At 44.3% G+C, this 15,532-nt stretch overlaps 1 protein-coding gene across 1 annotated transcript in view; it reads left to right on the forward strand.

Annotated features, from left to right (window-relative positions):
* The window catches only part of LOC111949655 (delta and Notch-like epidermal growth factor-related receptor), a 77,188-nt gene that overhangs the window by 28,989 nt on the left and 32,667 nt on the right, over window positions 1-15,532 (forward strand). Inside the window, exons 2-3 of the mRNA XM_023966997.2 lie at window positions 11,966-12,292; window positions 12,528-12,625. Coding sequence (XP_023822765.1) covers window positions 11,966-12,292; window positions 12,528-12,625 — 425 coding nt within the window. The remainder of the gene's footprint in view (window positions 1-11,965; window positions 12,293-12,527; window positions 12,626-15,532) is intronic.

A 15,532-nucleotide genomic window follows, 5' to 3' on the forward strand; every position in this document is an offset into this window, starting at 1 on the left:
GCGGCCTTGACTCTGACAATGTGGTCTAGGGTGTCAGGTAGGTGGAGGTGATATGGTCCTTGACTCTCAAAGCACTTCATGATGACGGAAGTGAGTGCCAAGGGGGGTTGTCATTAGCTCAGTTACCTTAGTCTCCTGTGTAAAAGGAATGTGGTGAGGCTTTAGTGCTCAATTTTAATTAATGCTCATAGAAAATTGAAATAATCCAGAGCCTAATGGACACATGCTCAAACTCGCACACTTTGATAGACTTAATGAGCATCTGTAGTTGCTATATCCATTTTTGGATTTATAAATTAGCATATCATTTATAAATCCCAAAATGGATATGGATATAAATGATATGTAATTTATAAATGCCTCATGAGCTTAGTTCAACCGTCACACCCATTGAGAACCCAAAATATAAGCTTTTTTTCCTCCAATGTTTGTAAACATTATAAATGAAAACAAACACCTTATAGCCTCATTACATGGTTAAAAGTATAATTTTGATATCATGGATGGTCAGTCTCGCATCCAAAGCTCTGTCTATTAATCTGAGTGTGGTTACATTTCTCCAGACCCATCCCTCAGTTTTTTACCAAAACAGAGGCGGGGCGGCCGTTTTGTTAATGTTTCATCTGTGGATTTGCTGTTTAAACAGTTGCATATTATCAAGATATCAAAGTGTCACCAACAAAAAGGTAAACACTAGGCCTATAGCAAATGCAGCAAATGGCATTCTTTTTTTCTGGCTAATAAGTCCTTATCGTTTTGGGGTTATGCTCCAGTAAAACAATTTGGCTAATCTATACTTCCATATTTCCAAGTCCTATTCTTGAAGATCAAGGGGTATAACATTTATTGGAATGACTGGAATTCTGATAGACTTTGGTTTTTAATGTAAAGATATAATTTAATTGTATTATTATATGTAGTAGAAAGTGATGGGTTAGAAGAAGCCTACATTACCGACCCATAAAGTAAAAATGTAACATCCATATATGGCCAGCTATGTAAACTTTAACATTGATTTATCCTGCAATAGATGTTGTTCAATTGGTAACATACATTTTTGTCTTTTTCTAATGCCTCTTAAAGGGAAAGTAATCTAAAAGTAACGGAATGTAATCAGATTACATTACTGAGTTTGAGTAATCCAAAGCTAAGTTACTGATTACAATTTTGGGCAGGTAACTAGTAACTGTAATAGATTACATTTAGAGAGTAACCTACCCAACCCTGAGAGCGACTTACAGTAAATGTGAAGTATGGCAGCAGGAGGAAGCAAGACAGGGAAATTACTGCCATTACTTGGCATTTACTTCAAACTTTTGTATAAGTAAGAGTTTTGACAAGTTATATTCTCCCAAGGAGTAAGATACCAACATTCAGAAGCAGTGATTGAGCATGTTTCAAAGTGGAACCAGGAGATCTATTTGGGGGAGAAAAGCTCTCATTCTCAACAGCTGTTTGGAGACATTATAATTGCGTTTTTCCGACCGACCGCTTTACGGCTGATTGAACTATCAGAGAGACAGCCAACGAACTCTCGCTATCAGTGCCTCTGCAGGTGCACACAAACAATAACATCTTCTCTGGCGTGGAAAATGTGTCTGTGTCCCTGAGGCGCTGTCTGATGAAACTTTTATGTGACAGTTTCATGTCTTTCTGGGTGCTGCTGAGTTATGCTAATAGATGCTAATGTCCTGGGCGCCTCCTCAACAGGAAGGTTGTCAGCAGTACCGGGAGCCATTYAGGAAAATCAAGCAGCGGTGTTTCAGAGATCAGACAATTTATCTGGGATTTGACGAGTAATTCCAGCGTGACGTGATGGAGCTGGCTGTCTATCAAGGGTTGTCGTTCTTTGTGTCTTTGTCGTGTAGCTCAGTTGGTAGAGCATGGTGCTTGCAATGCCAGAGTTGTGGGTTTGATTCCCACAGGGGGCCAGTATGAAATAAAATGTATGCACTCACTACTATAAGTTGCTCTGGATAAGAGTGTCTGCTAAATGACAAAAACTGAAATATGACCCTCAGATATGTCTATGTACTCTTACTACTTTATTGTCTGTTTCTGTCTCATGTACTTTACGCACACAGACACAATGTTTTTTTCACCAAGGCGTATTGCTTTCAGGCTACCTAGCTACTGTAGCTATGGCAACGCGGATATGTCGTTATAAAATGGTTACAAAATCATTTGAGACATGAGAGACCATATTGGCTTCACAGATTGTCAGGTAATAACCATGTTAAAGACAGAATGCTCTTTGTATGAGAAAAACACTCAAAGGACTCTTGGAATTAGTTCCAGTATTGCCACAACTTTACCGGCCCATGGTTGGGACATTGAGTTGTGTTTGTGTGTTTGCAAGCATGTCGTATTTGTCACTAAGGCATAGGCTTGCCTTACATCTTCCTAAACATCTTCCATCTTCCTTAGTGTGGTCTGTGTGCGGTTGAGCCAGCTTGCCATTAAACCGCCCCCGCCGGCCGTCCCCGCAGCCTCACCCACGGTGCAGATGACTGCCTGATAAACTGGAAGAATTGACCAGGCCCAATTATCAACCATTACAGGCCTGCTGATCCCACTGGCCATCCCACTGGCCAGTCCCACTGTTACACCTCTGTCCAATGAGGTAGCCCCGTGGAAGTGGTGTAAAGTACTTAAGTAAAAATACTTTAAAGTACTACTTAAATGTTTTTTTTAGGTATCTGTACTTTACTTTACTATTCATATTTTTGACTACTTTTACTTTTACTTCACTACATTCCTAAAGAAAATAATGTACTTTTTACTCCGTACATTTTCTCTGACACCCAAAAGTACTTGTTACATTTTCAGTGCTTAGCAGGACAGGAAAGTGGTCCAATTCACTAACTCATCAAGAGAATATCCTTGGTCATCCCTACCACCTCTGATTTGGAGGACTCACTAAACACAAATGCTTTGTTTGTAAATGTTGTCTGCTTGTTGTAGTGTGCCCCTAGCTATCCGTAAATAGAAAAACAAGAAAATTGTGCCATCTGATTTTCATATTATAAGCAATTTGAAATAATTTATACTTTTACTTTTGATATTTAAGTATATTTTTGCAATTAGATTTACTTTTGATACTTAAATATATTTAAAACCAAATACTTTTAGACTTTTACTCAAGTAGTATTTTTCTGTGTGACTTTTACTTTAGTAAAATCCTCAGCCTGCGGTGAGAGTTGATATTGAGCTTGTTCATTTTGTTTGCCGTGGTAGTTCTGCTCGGAGACAGCTCTGTCTCATCTACTCCTAAGCAATTCCATAGAAAATGGTATGTATGTGTGTGTGTGTGTGTGTGTGAGGGGCTGAAAAATGTCCAGCAGCTCATCCCACTTCTTCCACCACCACTTCCCCCACCACCTCATATCTGTCTCTCTGTCTCTCTCCGTCTCTCTCTTTCTTTGTATCTCTCTCTCTCTGTCTCTTTGTCTGTCTCTCTGTCTTTCTGTCTCTCATGTACACAATAATACTATCTTCTTTCAATATTATTGATCCTTATTCGCTTCAGGACAATTAGCAAGTTGATCATTTTAACTTGTGAAGCAATACATTTTTGCTCTAAAATATCTTTACATCTTTTTTGTTCGTGTCCCATGTGGGAATATAGTTACAGAGCTTGTTGTGTATGTTGGTTGTGTATGTTGGTTGTTATTGTTCTGTGCCTCTGTGAGCTAATAGACGTGCTAAATCACACTGTTAGCCCTGTCCCTGTGCTTATAGGCAGTAGTTGCCTATCAAGAGAAGTAGGCGAGCCAATTGCACCAACACCATTCATACACCCAGAGGAACTGATTCTATTATGTTGGGTGTTTGCTATATGATGTCAGTTACGTAGGCGAGTTTGTGACAGGTTTCACATGCTATGTTGGTATTGTGTTACGTGTGTGCGGAACCTTTAGAGATGTTAGCCTCCAGTATATACTGTATCCAGAGTAGAGGTCGACCGATTATGATTTTTCAACGCCGATACCGATTATTGGAGGACCAAAAAAAGCCGATACCGATTAATTGGACGATTTATATATATATATATATATATATATATATATATGTAATAATGACAATTACAACAATACTGAATGAACAATGAACACTTTTATTTTAACTTAATATAATACATCAATCAAATCAATTTAGTCTCAAATAAATAATGAAACATGTTCAGTTTGGTTTAAGTAATGCAAAAACACAGTGTTGGAGAAGAAAGTAAAAGTGCAATATGTGCCATGTAAAAAAGCTAACGTTTAAGTTCCTTGCTTAGAACATGAGAACATATGAAAGCTGGTGGTTCCTTTGAACATGAGTTATTATAGGAATTATAGGACTATTTCTCTCTATACCATTTGTATTTCATATACCTTTGACTATTGGATGTTCTTATAGGCACTTTAGTATTGCCCGCCTAATCTCGGGAGTTGATAGGCTTGAAGTCATAAACAGCGCTGTGCCTCAAGCATTGCTAAGAGCTGCTGGCAAACGCAGTAAAGGGCTGGTTGAATGAATGCTTACGTGCCTGCTGCTGCCTACCACCGCTCAGTCAGACTGCTCTATCAAATATCAAATCATATACTTAATTATAAGATAATAAACACACAGAAATACGAGCCTTTGGTCAAATCCTGAAACTATTATTTCGAAAAAACACAACGTTTATTATTTCTGTGAAATACGTAACCGTTACGTATTTTATCGAATGGGTGGCAACCCTAAGTCTAAATATTGCTGTTACATTGCACAACCTTCAATGTTATGTCATAATTATGTAAAATTCTGGCAAATTAATTAAGGTCTTTGTTAGGAATAAATGGCCTTTCAACAGTTCTCAACGAGCCAGGCGGCCCAAACTGCTGCATATACCGTGACTCTGCATACATTGAACGCAAGAGAAGTGACACAATTTCCCTAGTTAATATTGCCTGCTAACATGAATTTCTTTTAACTACATATGCAGGTTTAAGGTTTAAGAAAGGCATTGATGTTTATGGTTAGGTACATTATTGCAATGAATGTGCTTTTGTTAAATCATCACCCGTTTGGCAAAGTTGAAGTAGGCTGTGATTTGATGATAAATTAACAGGCACCGCATTGATTAATATTTGCTACATGGCAGAAACAAGACTACTGAGTCTAAGTCCTTACAAAGTAGAGTATACAATCAACCTATCGGTATAAGTTAACTAGTGATTATAGTTGGAAGATTGATTGTTTTTTATAAGATAAGTTTAATTCTAGCTAGCAACTTGTCTTGGCTCCTTGCGAGCCACAAGTCCTTTTTGATGCTGCACTCGCGGTAACAGGGGTCAGCCTGCCACGCAGTCTCCTCGTGGATTGCAATGTAATCGTCCATAATCGGCGTCCAAAAGGCCCATTACCGATTGTTATGAAAACTTGAAATCGTCCCTAATTAATTGGCTATGCGATTAATCGGTCGACCTCTAATCCAGAGGTAGTGGTGCTAGCGTCAGACAGTTTTCCTAGTGTGTCTTTGTTGCGGTGGCTGGGTCTGTGGGCCCGTGCTACAGCTGTGCGACCAGGTCAGCAGCTCTTCTGAGGGGTTGGGAGTGGGCTGTTGGTGCCACTGTGCTCCTCCAGTGTAGTGCTCTAAGTGGTTCTGATAGAGACTCATGAGAAAACACTTGAGAGAGTTTAGTGCTATATAAGATATGAAGTCAGTCCTAGGGAAAGCAGGGCTGTTAATGACGCTCTCACACACCATAGACTCACACACACACAACACACACACACACACACACACACACACACACACACAACACACACACACACACACACACACACCACACACACACACACACACACACACACACACACACACACACACACACACACACACACACACACACACACACACACACACTTGGGTATTCTACATGAGTATCACTCAGCATGCTTCAACACACTCTCAAACTTTTGTTCTGTTTCCTTTGCTAATGGGAACTGAGTCAACCACACGTTTGAACGGTGTGGCTGCCTGAGGTGGCAGAGATATGGTGCTTCTGGGATTCTGTGGTGGGAAGCAAGATTATTGACTCCTGTAAGAACCGTTCCTCACACTAAAACAAAAGCAAGGGTCGTTTCATTGGAGGGCACACTGTGACAAAAACTTTTTTGCAACGGAAAACAAGAAGTGTTTATTTTTGGACAAGTTCAGATAGTCTCTTCTTGTGTCAGTTCCATTTTTCATTAGTGCATAATGAATATTACCAACAAGTCCTGGACTGGAGTCAACATGGCCTTTACATTTTTTTTAAATTTCACCTTTATTTAACCAGGTAGGCAGTTGAGAACAAGTTCTTATTTACAACTGCGAACTGGCCAAGATAAAGCAAAGCAGCTGTGACCAAAAACAACACCACAGAGTTACACATAAACAAACGTACAGTCAATAACACAATAGAAACATCTAAACTCAGCAAAAAAAAGAAACGTCCTCTCACTGTCAACTGCGTTTATTTTCAGCAAACTTACCATGTGTAAATACTTGTATGAACATAAAGGCGCAGCCAGCGCCTCTTTCAACCTCAGGAGGCTGAAGAAATTCGGCTTGTCACCAAAAGCACTCACAAACTTCTTACAGATGCACAATCGAGAGCATCCTGTCGGGCTGTATCACCGCCCTGGTACGGCAACTGCTCCGCCCACAACCGTAAGGCTCTCCAGAGGGTAGTGAGGTCTGCAGAACGCACGCACACCAGGGGCAACTACCTGCCCTCCAGGACACCTACACCACCCGATGTCACAGGAAGGCCATAAAGATCATCAAGGACAACAACCACCCAAGCCACTGCCTGTTCCCCGCTATCATCCAGAAGGGAGGTCAGTACAGGTGCATCAAGCAGGGAGAGACTGAAAAAAGAGACTGAAAAACAGCTTCTATCTCAAGGCCATTCAGACTGTTAAACAGCCACCATATACTTTAGCGGCCGCTGCCAACATACTGACTCAACTCCAGCCACTTTAAAAATGGGAATTGATGGAAATTATGTAAAAATGTACCACTAGCCACTTTAAACAATGCGCACTTAATACAATGTTACATACTACTACTTACCATCTCATATGTATATGATACTACTCTATATCATCTACTGCATCTTGCCATCTTTATGTAATACTGTACCACTAGCCACTTTAAACTATGCACTTTATGTTTACATACCCTACAGTACACATCTCATATATTCCGTACTCATTATCCATCTACTGCATCTGCCATGCCGTTCTGCTCACGCCACTCATTTCATATTATCTTTATGTGCTACATTATATCTTTAGTCCGTCTTTGTGACCACTTGTGTGTGTGTGTAAGGTAGTAGTTGTGGAATTGTTAGGTTAGATTACTGTTGGTTATTACTGCATTGTCGGAACTAGAAGCACAAGCATTTCGCTACACTCGCATTAACATCTGCTAACCATGTGTATGTGACTAATAACATTTGATTTGATTTGATTTGATTTGAGATTCAACAACTGAGACATAAACTGAACAAATTCCACAGACATGTGACTAACAGAAATACAATAATGTGTCCCTGAACAAAGGGGGTGTCAAAATCAAAAGTCACAGTCAGTATCTGGTGTGGCCACCAGCCGCGTTAAGTACAGCAGTGCATCTCCTCCTCATGGACTGCACCAGATTTGCCAGTTCTTGCTGTGAGATGTTACCCCACTCTTCCACCAAGGCATCTGCAAGTTCCCAGACATTTCTGGGGAGAATGACCCTAGCCCTCACCCTCCGATCCAACAGGTCCCAGATGTGCTCAATGGGATTGAGATCCGGGCTCTTCGCTGGCCATGACAGAACACTGACGTTCCTGTCTTGCAGGAAATCACGCACAGAACGAGCAGTATGGCTGGTGGCATTGTCATGCTGGAGGGTCATGTCAGGATGAGCCTGCAGAAAGGGTACCACATGAGGGAGGAGGAGGTCTTCCCTGTAACGCACAGCGTTGAGATTGCCTGCAATGACAACAAGCTCAGTCCAATGAGTCTGTAACACACCGCCCCAGACCATGACGGACCCTCCACCTCAATATCGATCCCGCTCCAGAGTACAGGCCTCGGTGTAACGCTCATTCCTTTGACGATAAACGCGAATCCAACCATCACCCCTGGTGAGACAAAACTGCTATTTGTCAGTGAAGAGTACTTTTTGCCAGTCCTGTCTGGTCCAGCAACAGTGGGTTTGTGCCCATAGGCGACGTTGTTGCCGGTGATGTCTGGTGAGGACCTGCCTTACAACAAGCCTACAAGCCCTCAGTCCAACCTCTTTCAGCCTATTGTGGACAGTCTGAGCACTGATGGAGGGATTGTGCGTTCCTGGTGTAACTCGGGCAGTTGTTGCCATCCTGTACCTGTCCCGCAGGTGTGATGTTCGAATGTACCAATCCTGTGAAGGTGTTGTTACATGTGGTCTGCCACTGAGAGGACGATCAGCTGTCCATCCTGTCTCCCTGTAGCGCTGTCTTAGGCGTCTCACAGTACGGACATTGCAAATTATGCCCTGGCCACATCTGCAGTCCTCATGACTCCTTGCAGCATACCTAAGGCACGTCCACGCAGATGGGCAGGGACCCTGGGCATCTTTCTTTTGGTGTTTTTCAGAGTCAGTAGAAAGGCCTCTTTAGTGTCCTAAGTGTTCATAACTGTGACCTTAATTGCCTACCGTCTATAAGCTGTTAGTGTCTTAACGACCGTTCCACAGGTGCATGTTCAGTCATTGTTTGTAGTTCATTGAACAAGCACGGGAAACAGTGTTTAAACCCTTTACAATGAAGAGCTGTGAAGTTTTTGGATTTTTACTAATTATCTTTGAAAGACAGGGTCCTGAAAACGGGATGTTTCTTTTTGTGCTGAGTTTATGTACAGTGTGTGCACATGTAGAAGATTAGGGAAGTAAGGCAATAAATAGACCATAGAGGCGAAATAATTACAATTTAGCATTAACACTGGAGTGATAGATGTGCAGATGATGATGTGCAAGTAGAGATACTGGGGTTCAAAAGAGAAAGAAGATAAATAACAGGATGCAAATTTCTGTTTGAAAAAGATAGCCTTCCAGGATACCCAGGCCAGGTCGATTTGAAAGGCCTGCTCACTGAAGTGTTTTAGGGAGCGCTTGACAGTGGTGAGGGGTGGTCGTTTGACCGCGGACCCATTACGGACGCAGGCAATGAGGCAGTGATCGCTGAGATCTTGGTTGAAAACAGCAGAGGTGTATTTAGAGGGCAAGTTGGTTAGGATGATATCTATGAGGGTGCCCGTGTTTACGGCTTTGGGGTGGTACCTGGTAGGCTCCTTGATAATTTGTGTGAGATTGAGGGCATCTAGCTTAGATTGTAGGACGGCTGGGGTGTTAAGCATATCCCAGTTTAGGTCACCTAACAGTACGAACTCTGAAGATATATTGGGGGCAATCAATTCACATATGGTGTCCAGAGCACAGCTGGGGGTCCTTATAGCCAGGGGGGTCTATAAGAAGCTGCAACGTTGAGAGACTTGTTTCTGGAAAGGTGGATTTTTAAAAGTAGAAGGTCGAACTGGATAGTATGACAGAACTCTGCAGGCTATCTCTGCAGTAGATTGCAACTCCGACCCCCTTTGGCAGTTCTATCTTTTCGGAAAATGTTGTGGTTGGGGATGGAAATTTCAGGATTTTTGGTGGCCTTCCTAAGCCAGGATTCAGACACGGCTAGGACATCCGGGTTGGCGGAGTGTGCTAAAGCGGTGAATAAAACAAACTTAGGGAGGAGGCTTCTGATGTTAACATGCATGAAACCAAGGCTTTTACAGTTACAGAAGTCAACAAATGAGAGCGCCTGGGGAATGGGAGTCGTGCTGGGGGCTGCAGGGTTAACCTCTACATCACCAGAGGAATAGAGGAGGAGTAGGATAAGGGTACGGCTAAAGGCTATAAGAACTGGTTGTCTAGTACGTTCAGAACAGAGAGCAAAAGGAGCAGATTTCTGGGCGTGGAAGAATAGATTCAAGGAATAATGTACAGACAAGGGTATGGTAGGATTTGTGTACAGTGGAGGTAAACCTAGGCATTGCGTGACGGTGAGAGAGGTTTTGTCTCTAGAGGCGCCAGGTGAGGTCACTGCGTGTGTGGGGTGGGACAAAAGGGCTATCTAAGGCATATTGGGTAGGGCTGGGGGCTCTACAGTGAAATAAGACAATAATCACTAACCAGAACAGCAATAGACAAGGCATATTAACATTAGGGAGAGGCATGTGTAGCCGAGTGATCATAGGGTCCAATGAGTAGCAATAGGTGAGTCAGGGAGCCGATTCAGTAGTCGCTACTGCGCTAGGCGAGCTGGAGACATGGCGATTCAGACGTCACAACGGAAGAGCCTGTTGAAATCACCTCGGACGATTACATCGGCAGACCAGTCGTGATGTATCGGCGGGGCTCCGTGTTGGCAGAAAAGGGTCCAGGCCAATTCGCAAAAGAGGTATTGTAGCCCAAGAATTAGCTGGTGGACCTCTTCGTCTAGCTGGGAGATGAGCCTAGCTCAAGGCTAACTGGTGCTTGCTTCGGGACAGAGACGTTAGCCAGGTGTAGCCACTCAGATTGCAGCTAGCTAGCTGCGACGATCCGGTGTAAAGGTTCAGAGCTTGCGGTAGGAATCTGGATATGTGATAGAGAAAAAGCAGTCCGATATGCTCTGGGTTGATATTGCGCTGTGCAGACTGGCAGGTATTGACCGAGCTGAGGCTGGCTGGAGTCTGAGTTAACGGTGAAGACCGCTAGCAGTGGCTAACTGACTACTAGCTAGTAGCTAGTTAGCTGGCTAGCTGCTGATGGGGGTTCCGGTTCTAAAGTATAAAAATAGCAGATCCGTACCACATTGGGTGAGGCGGGTTGCAGGAGAGTATATTCAGTCCATAGATGGAAAGTGAGATGAAAATATATAKGAAATATATAGGAAAAAACCCCAGAGGAAAATTATATTTACACGGGACGGGACAAGACAAAACACACGTCCGACTGCTACGCCGTCTTGGAACCTACTTAGCTTTATCTTCTCTCACCTTCAAACGCTTTTGTCAGAGTTTTTTCTTCTCTAAATATGGTGAATTATTAATGGGAGAAAAGAGCATGAAAAAGACTGCCAGGGTCCATTAAAGTAATGTGTGCGTGATAGTGAGAAACCTTGAGCCTCTGGTTGCACATGAGTTCAAACCCTAGGTTCGTTCGTAGAACATTTCTGATTACTTATGGACATAACCGGGAAGCCTGTGGTCGTGATTGAGTATTTGTTTATAACATTAGCATTAGTGTATCATTTGTTGTGGCTTTTACAAGAACAATACAGCTAGCATGTGACGAGTGGACATATTTGCAACAGGCTTTCGCAAGTAGAGAGAGTGAAAAGCAAAGAAGTCAAGAAAGAGGGAAAAGAACATGAAGGAAGAGAGAAGATACATGTTAGGAGGGATGAAAATAAGATTTGAGAGTTTACCCTGGTAAACTGAGCTCTCTTACCTTAGACGCGCTGCAAATATAAAACTGCCGTAGAACATTGCACTCTCTGCCACTCTTGGTTTTGCAGCCTAAGCAGGAAAAGTTGTAATAAACATCCAGGTGTTAATAATGGACAAGGGGAGAATCCTCTGAGCCAATGGTGATGGCCGTTACAGAATAGTGAGGATACAGCCTACGTCTCGATTGATTCCCTATGTAGTGTACTACTTTTGACCAGAGTCCTGTGAAGTAGTGGTTGTAAAAGGTGTAATTTGAGATGAAGGCATAGTGGACAGTAAAGCGCTCTGGTCAAAAGCAGTGCACTCTGGAGGAAAGGTTGTGATTTGAGATGCATCCATAATATACAGTGGTTTATATACAACGAATATTGAGTCTGAAATTGGCGTTTCGTTTCCCATGTCATCTATAGTCATTTTCCCTTTCCTCTTTCCTCAGTTTTTCACAGACCCCTGTGCCAACAGCCCATGTTTCCATGGCAACTGTAGCCGCAGTGGTGAGAGCGAGGAGTACACCTGCGAGTGCAGCGAGGGGTACGAGGGGGAGAAGTGTGAGCAGGGCACCTTGGACCTGCTGCCTGTCTCCAACTGGGATCCTGCCACACCCCCTGCCCCCGAACAGGCCACACCCGCCACACCCACAACCGCCACTCAGCCCTCCCAGCCAACAACAGTGTCCAGCACCACGCAGGCACCTCCGACGCTGCAACCATGGCAGCCTAAGGCTGGACAGAGACTCTTGGTGGTGCAGTGGGAGAAAGAACAGGTCAAAGATGAATGCTACCTGTACTCTATTAGTCACAACAGTCCAGCTGACCAGCTAACTAGGTTCAGAGTTAGCAGAACTTCTTTATTTGTCTTATAAAATAATGGCATTTATCCACTTGCTGCCTCATGTGTGTATCTTTGTGTATTTCCATGTATGTGAGTGCCTGTGTGTATGTGTGTCTCTGTGTGTCCATGCATGCATATGTGTGTATGTGTGTGTGTTCCTGTTGCAGGTGACGGAGGGACTGCACTGTGTGAGTCCTGAGCTGTGTGAGCTGACCTCTGGAACTCTGACTCTCTCTCTAGAGGTGCCTGAGGAGACTGCCATCAAGTAAGAGCCCTGTATTGCATGTACTGGTACCTTCCTGTGTGTATGTGTATATGTGTGTGAGTGTGTGTTTGCATAGTGCTCTCCCTCCCTCCCCTGTTTATCCTAACCTCTCCCTCTCTCCCCTGTTTATCCTAACCTCTCCCTCTCTCCCCTGTTTATCCTATCCCCGCCCTCTCTCCCTCCCACCCTTGTTTATTCTAACCTCTCCCCCTCGCCATCTCTCCCCTGTTTATCCTATCCTCTCTCTCTCACCCGTTTATCCTATCCTCTCTCTCCCCCCTGTTTATCCTAACCTCTCCCGTCCTACCTCTCTCTCTCCCCTGTTTATCCTATCCTCTCTCTCTCTCCCCTGTTTATCCTATCCTCTCTCTCTCTCCCCTGTTTATCCTATCCTCTGTCTCTCCCTGTCACGATCGTCTACTGAAGAGAGTGAGGACCAAGGCGCAGCGCGTGAAAAGAACATCTTCTTTTATTGAGAAGAGAGAAAACATGAAACGAACACTATACATAAACTAAACAAACGACCGTGAAGCTATAAACGTTGTGCACACACACACAGGCTACAAACGTTCAAACATAGACAATTACCCACAAACACCTAAAGCCTATGGCTACCTTAAATATGGCTCCCAATCAGAGACAACAATAACCAGCTGTCTCTGATTGAGAACCAAATCAGGCAACCATAGACTTTCCTAAACACCTACACTCAACCATAGACAATCCTAGACACATACACTCAACACAAACCCATACACTAAAACCAACACCCCCTTTTCCATAATAAACACCCAAAACACAAACATACCCCATGTCACACCCTGACCTAACTAAAATAATAAAGAAAACAAAGAATACTAAGGCCAGGGCGTGACACTCCCCCCTGTTTATCCTAACCTCACTCTCCCCTGTTTATCCTAACCCCTCCCTCCCCTGTTTATCCTAACTCCTCCCTCCCTCCCCTGTTTATCCTAACTCCTCCCTCCCTCCCCTGTTTATCCTAACCTCTCCCTCCCTCCCTGTTTATCCTAACCTCTCCATCCCTCCCCTGTTTATCCTAACTCTCTCCCTTCGCTCCCCGTTTGTCCTAACCTCTCCTTCTCGTCTCCCCTGTTTATCCTAACCTCTCCCTCTCCCTCCCGCTGTTTATCCTAACCTCTCCCTCCCCTGTTTATCCTAACCTCTCCCTCTCTCTTCCCTGTTTATCCTATCCTCTCCCCTCTCTCTTCCCTGTTTATCCTATCCTCTCCCCTCTCTCCCCTGTTTATCCTAACCTCTCCCTCTCCCCCGCTGTTTATCCTAACCTCTCCCTCCCTACCCTGTTTATCCTAACCTTCCCTCTCGCTCCCCTGTTTGTCCTAACCTCTCCTTCTCTCTCCCCTGTTTTATCCTCGTCCTCTCCCTCTCCTCCCCTGTGTTTATGCCTAACCTCTCCCTCTCTCTCCCTGTTTATCCTAAACCTCTTCCTCCCCTGTTTTATCCTAACCCCTCCCTCCCCTGTGTTATCCTAAACCTCTCCACTCTCTCGCCCCTGTTATCCTATGCTCTCCTCTCTTCTTCCCTGTTTTCCTAACCTCTCCCTCTCCCCCTATGTATCCTAACTCGTGCCTTCTCTCTCTTCCCTGTTTATCCTAACCTCCCTCCCTCCCCTGGTTTATCCTAACCTCTCCCTCTCCCTCCCGTTGATCCTAACCTCTCCCTTCTCTTCCTGTTTATCCTGACCTCTCCCTCTCCTCCCTCCCTGTTTATCCTAACCTCTTCCCTTCCTCCCGTTTATCCTAACCTCTTCCTCTCTCTTTCCCTGTTTTATCCTAACCTCTCTTCCCTCCCGTTTATCGCTAACGTCTCTCTTCTTCCCTGTTTATCCTAACCTCTCCCTCTCTCTTCCCTGTTATCCCTAACCTCTCCCCTCTCTCCCTGTTTATCCTAAACCTCTCCCTCTCCTTCCGGTTTATCCTAACTCTCCCTCTCTCTCCTGTTTATCTAACCTCTCCCTCTTCCCCCTGTTTATCCTAACCTCTCCCTCCTGTTTATTCCTAACCTCTCCCTCCCCTGTTTATCCTAACCTCTCCTCTCTCTTCCCTGTTTATCCTAACTCTTCCCCTCCCTCCCCTGTTTATCCAACCTCTCCCTCTCCTCACGTTAAATCCTAACCTCTATCCTCTCTCTTCCCTGTTTACCTAACCTCTCTCCCTCTCGCCCCGTGTTTTCCTATCCTCTTCTTCCCCCCTGTTTATCCTAACCCCCTCCCTCCCCTGTTTATCTAACCTCCCTGTTTGTCCTAGCCTCTGCCTTCCTCTCTCCCCCTGTTTATCCTCTCCCTCTCCCTCTCCCTCCCTGTTTTATCCTAACCTCTCCCTCTCTCTCCCCTGTTTATCCTAACCTCTCCCTCCCCTGTTTATCCTAACCCCTCCCTCCCCTGTTTATCCTAACCTCTCCCCTCTCCCCCTGTTTATCCTAATCTCTCCCTCTCTCTTCCCTGTTTATCCTAACCTCTCCCTCTCCCCCCTATTTATCCTAACCTCGTCCTTCTCTCTCTTCCCTGTTTATCCCTAACCTCTCCCTCCCTCCCCTGTTTATCCTAACCTCTCCCTCTCCCTCCCGTTGATCCTTAACCTCTCCTCTCTCTTCCCTGTTTATCCTAACCTCCTCCCTGCCCTCCCTGTTTATCCTAACCTCTCCCTCTCTCTTCCCTGTTTACCTAACCTCTCCCTCTCCCCCCTCTTTTATCCTAACGCTTTCCTGTTTATCCTAACCTCTCCTTCTCGCTCCCTGTTTATCCTATCCTCTCCCTCCTCTTCCCTGTTTATCCTAACCTCTCCTCTCTCTTCCCTGTTTATCCTAACCTCTCCCTCTCCCCCTATTTATCTAACCTCTCCTTCTCTCTCTTCCCTGTTTATCCTAACC

The sequence above is a fragment of the Salvelinus sp. IW2-2015 genome, linkage group LG22 (genome assembly GCF_002910315.2).
Source record: "Salvelinus sp. IW2-2015 linkage group LG22, ASM291031v2, whole genome shotgun sequence".
Taxonomy (NCBI): Eukaryota; Metazoa; Chordata; class Actinopteri; order Salmoniformes; family Salmonidae; genus Salvelinus; species Salvelinus sp. IW2-2015.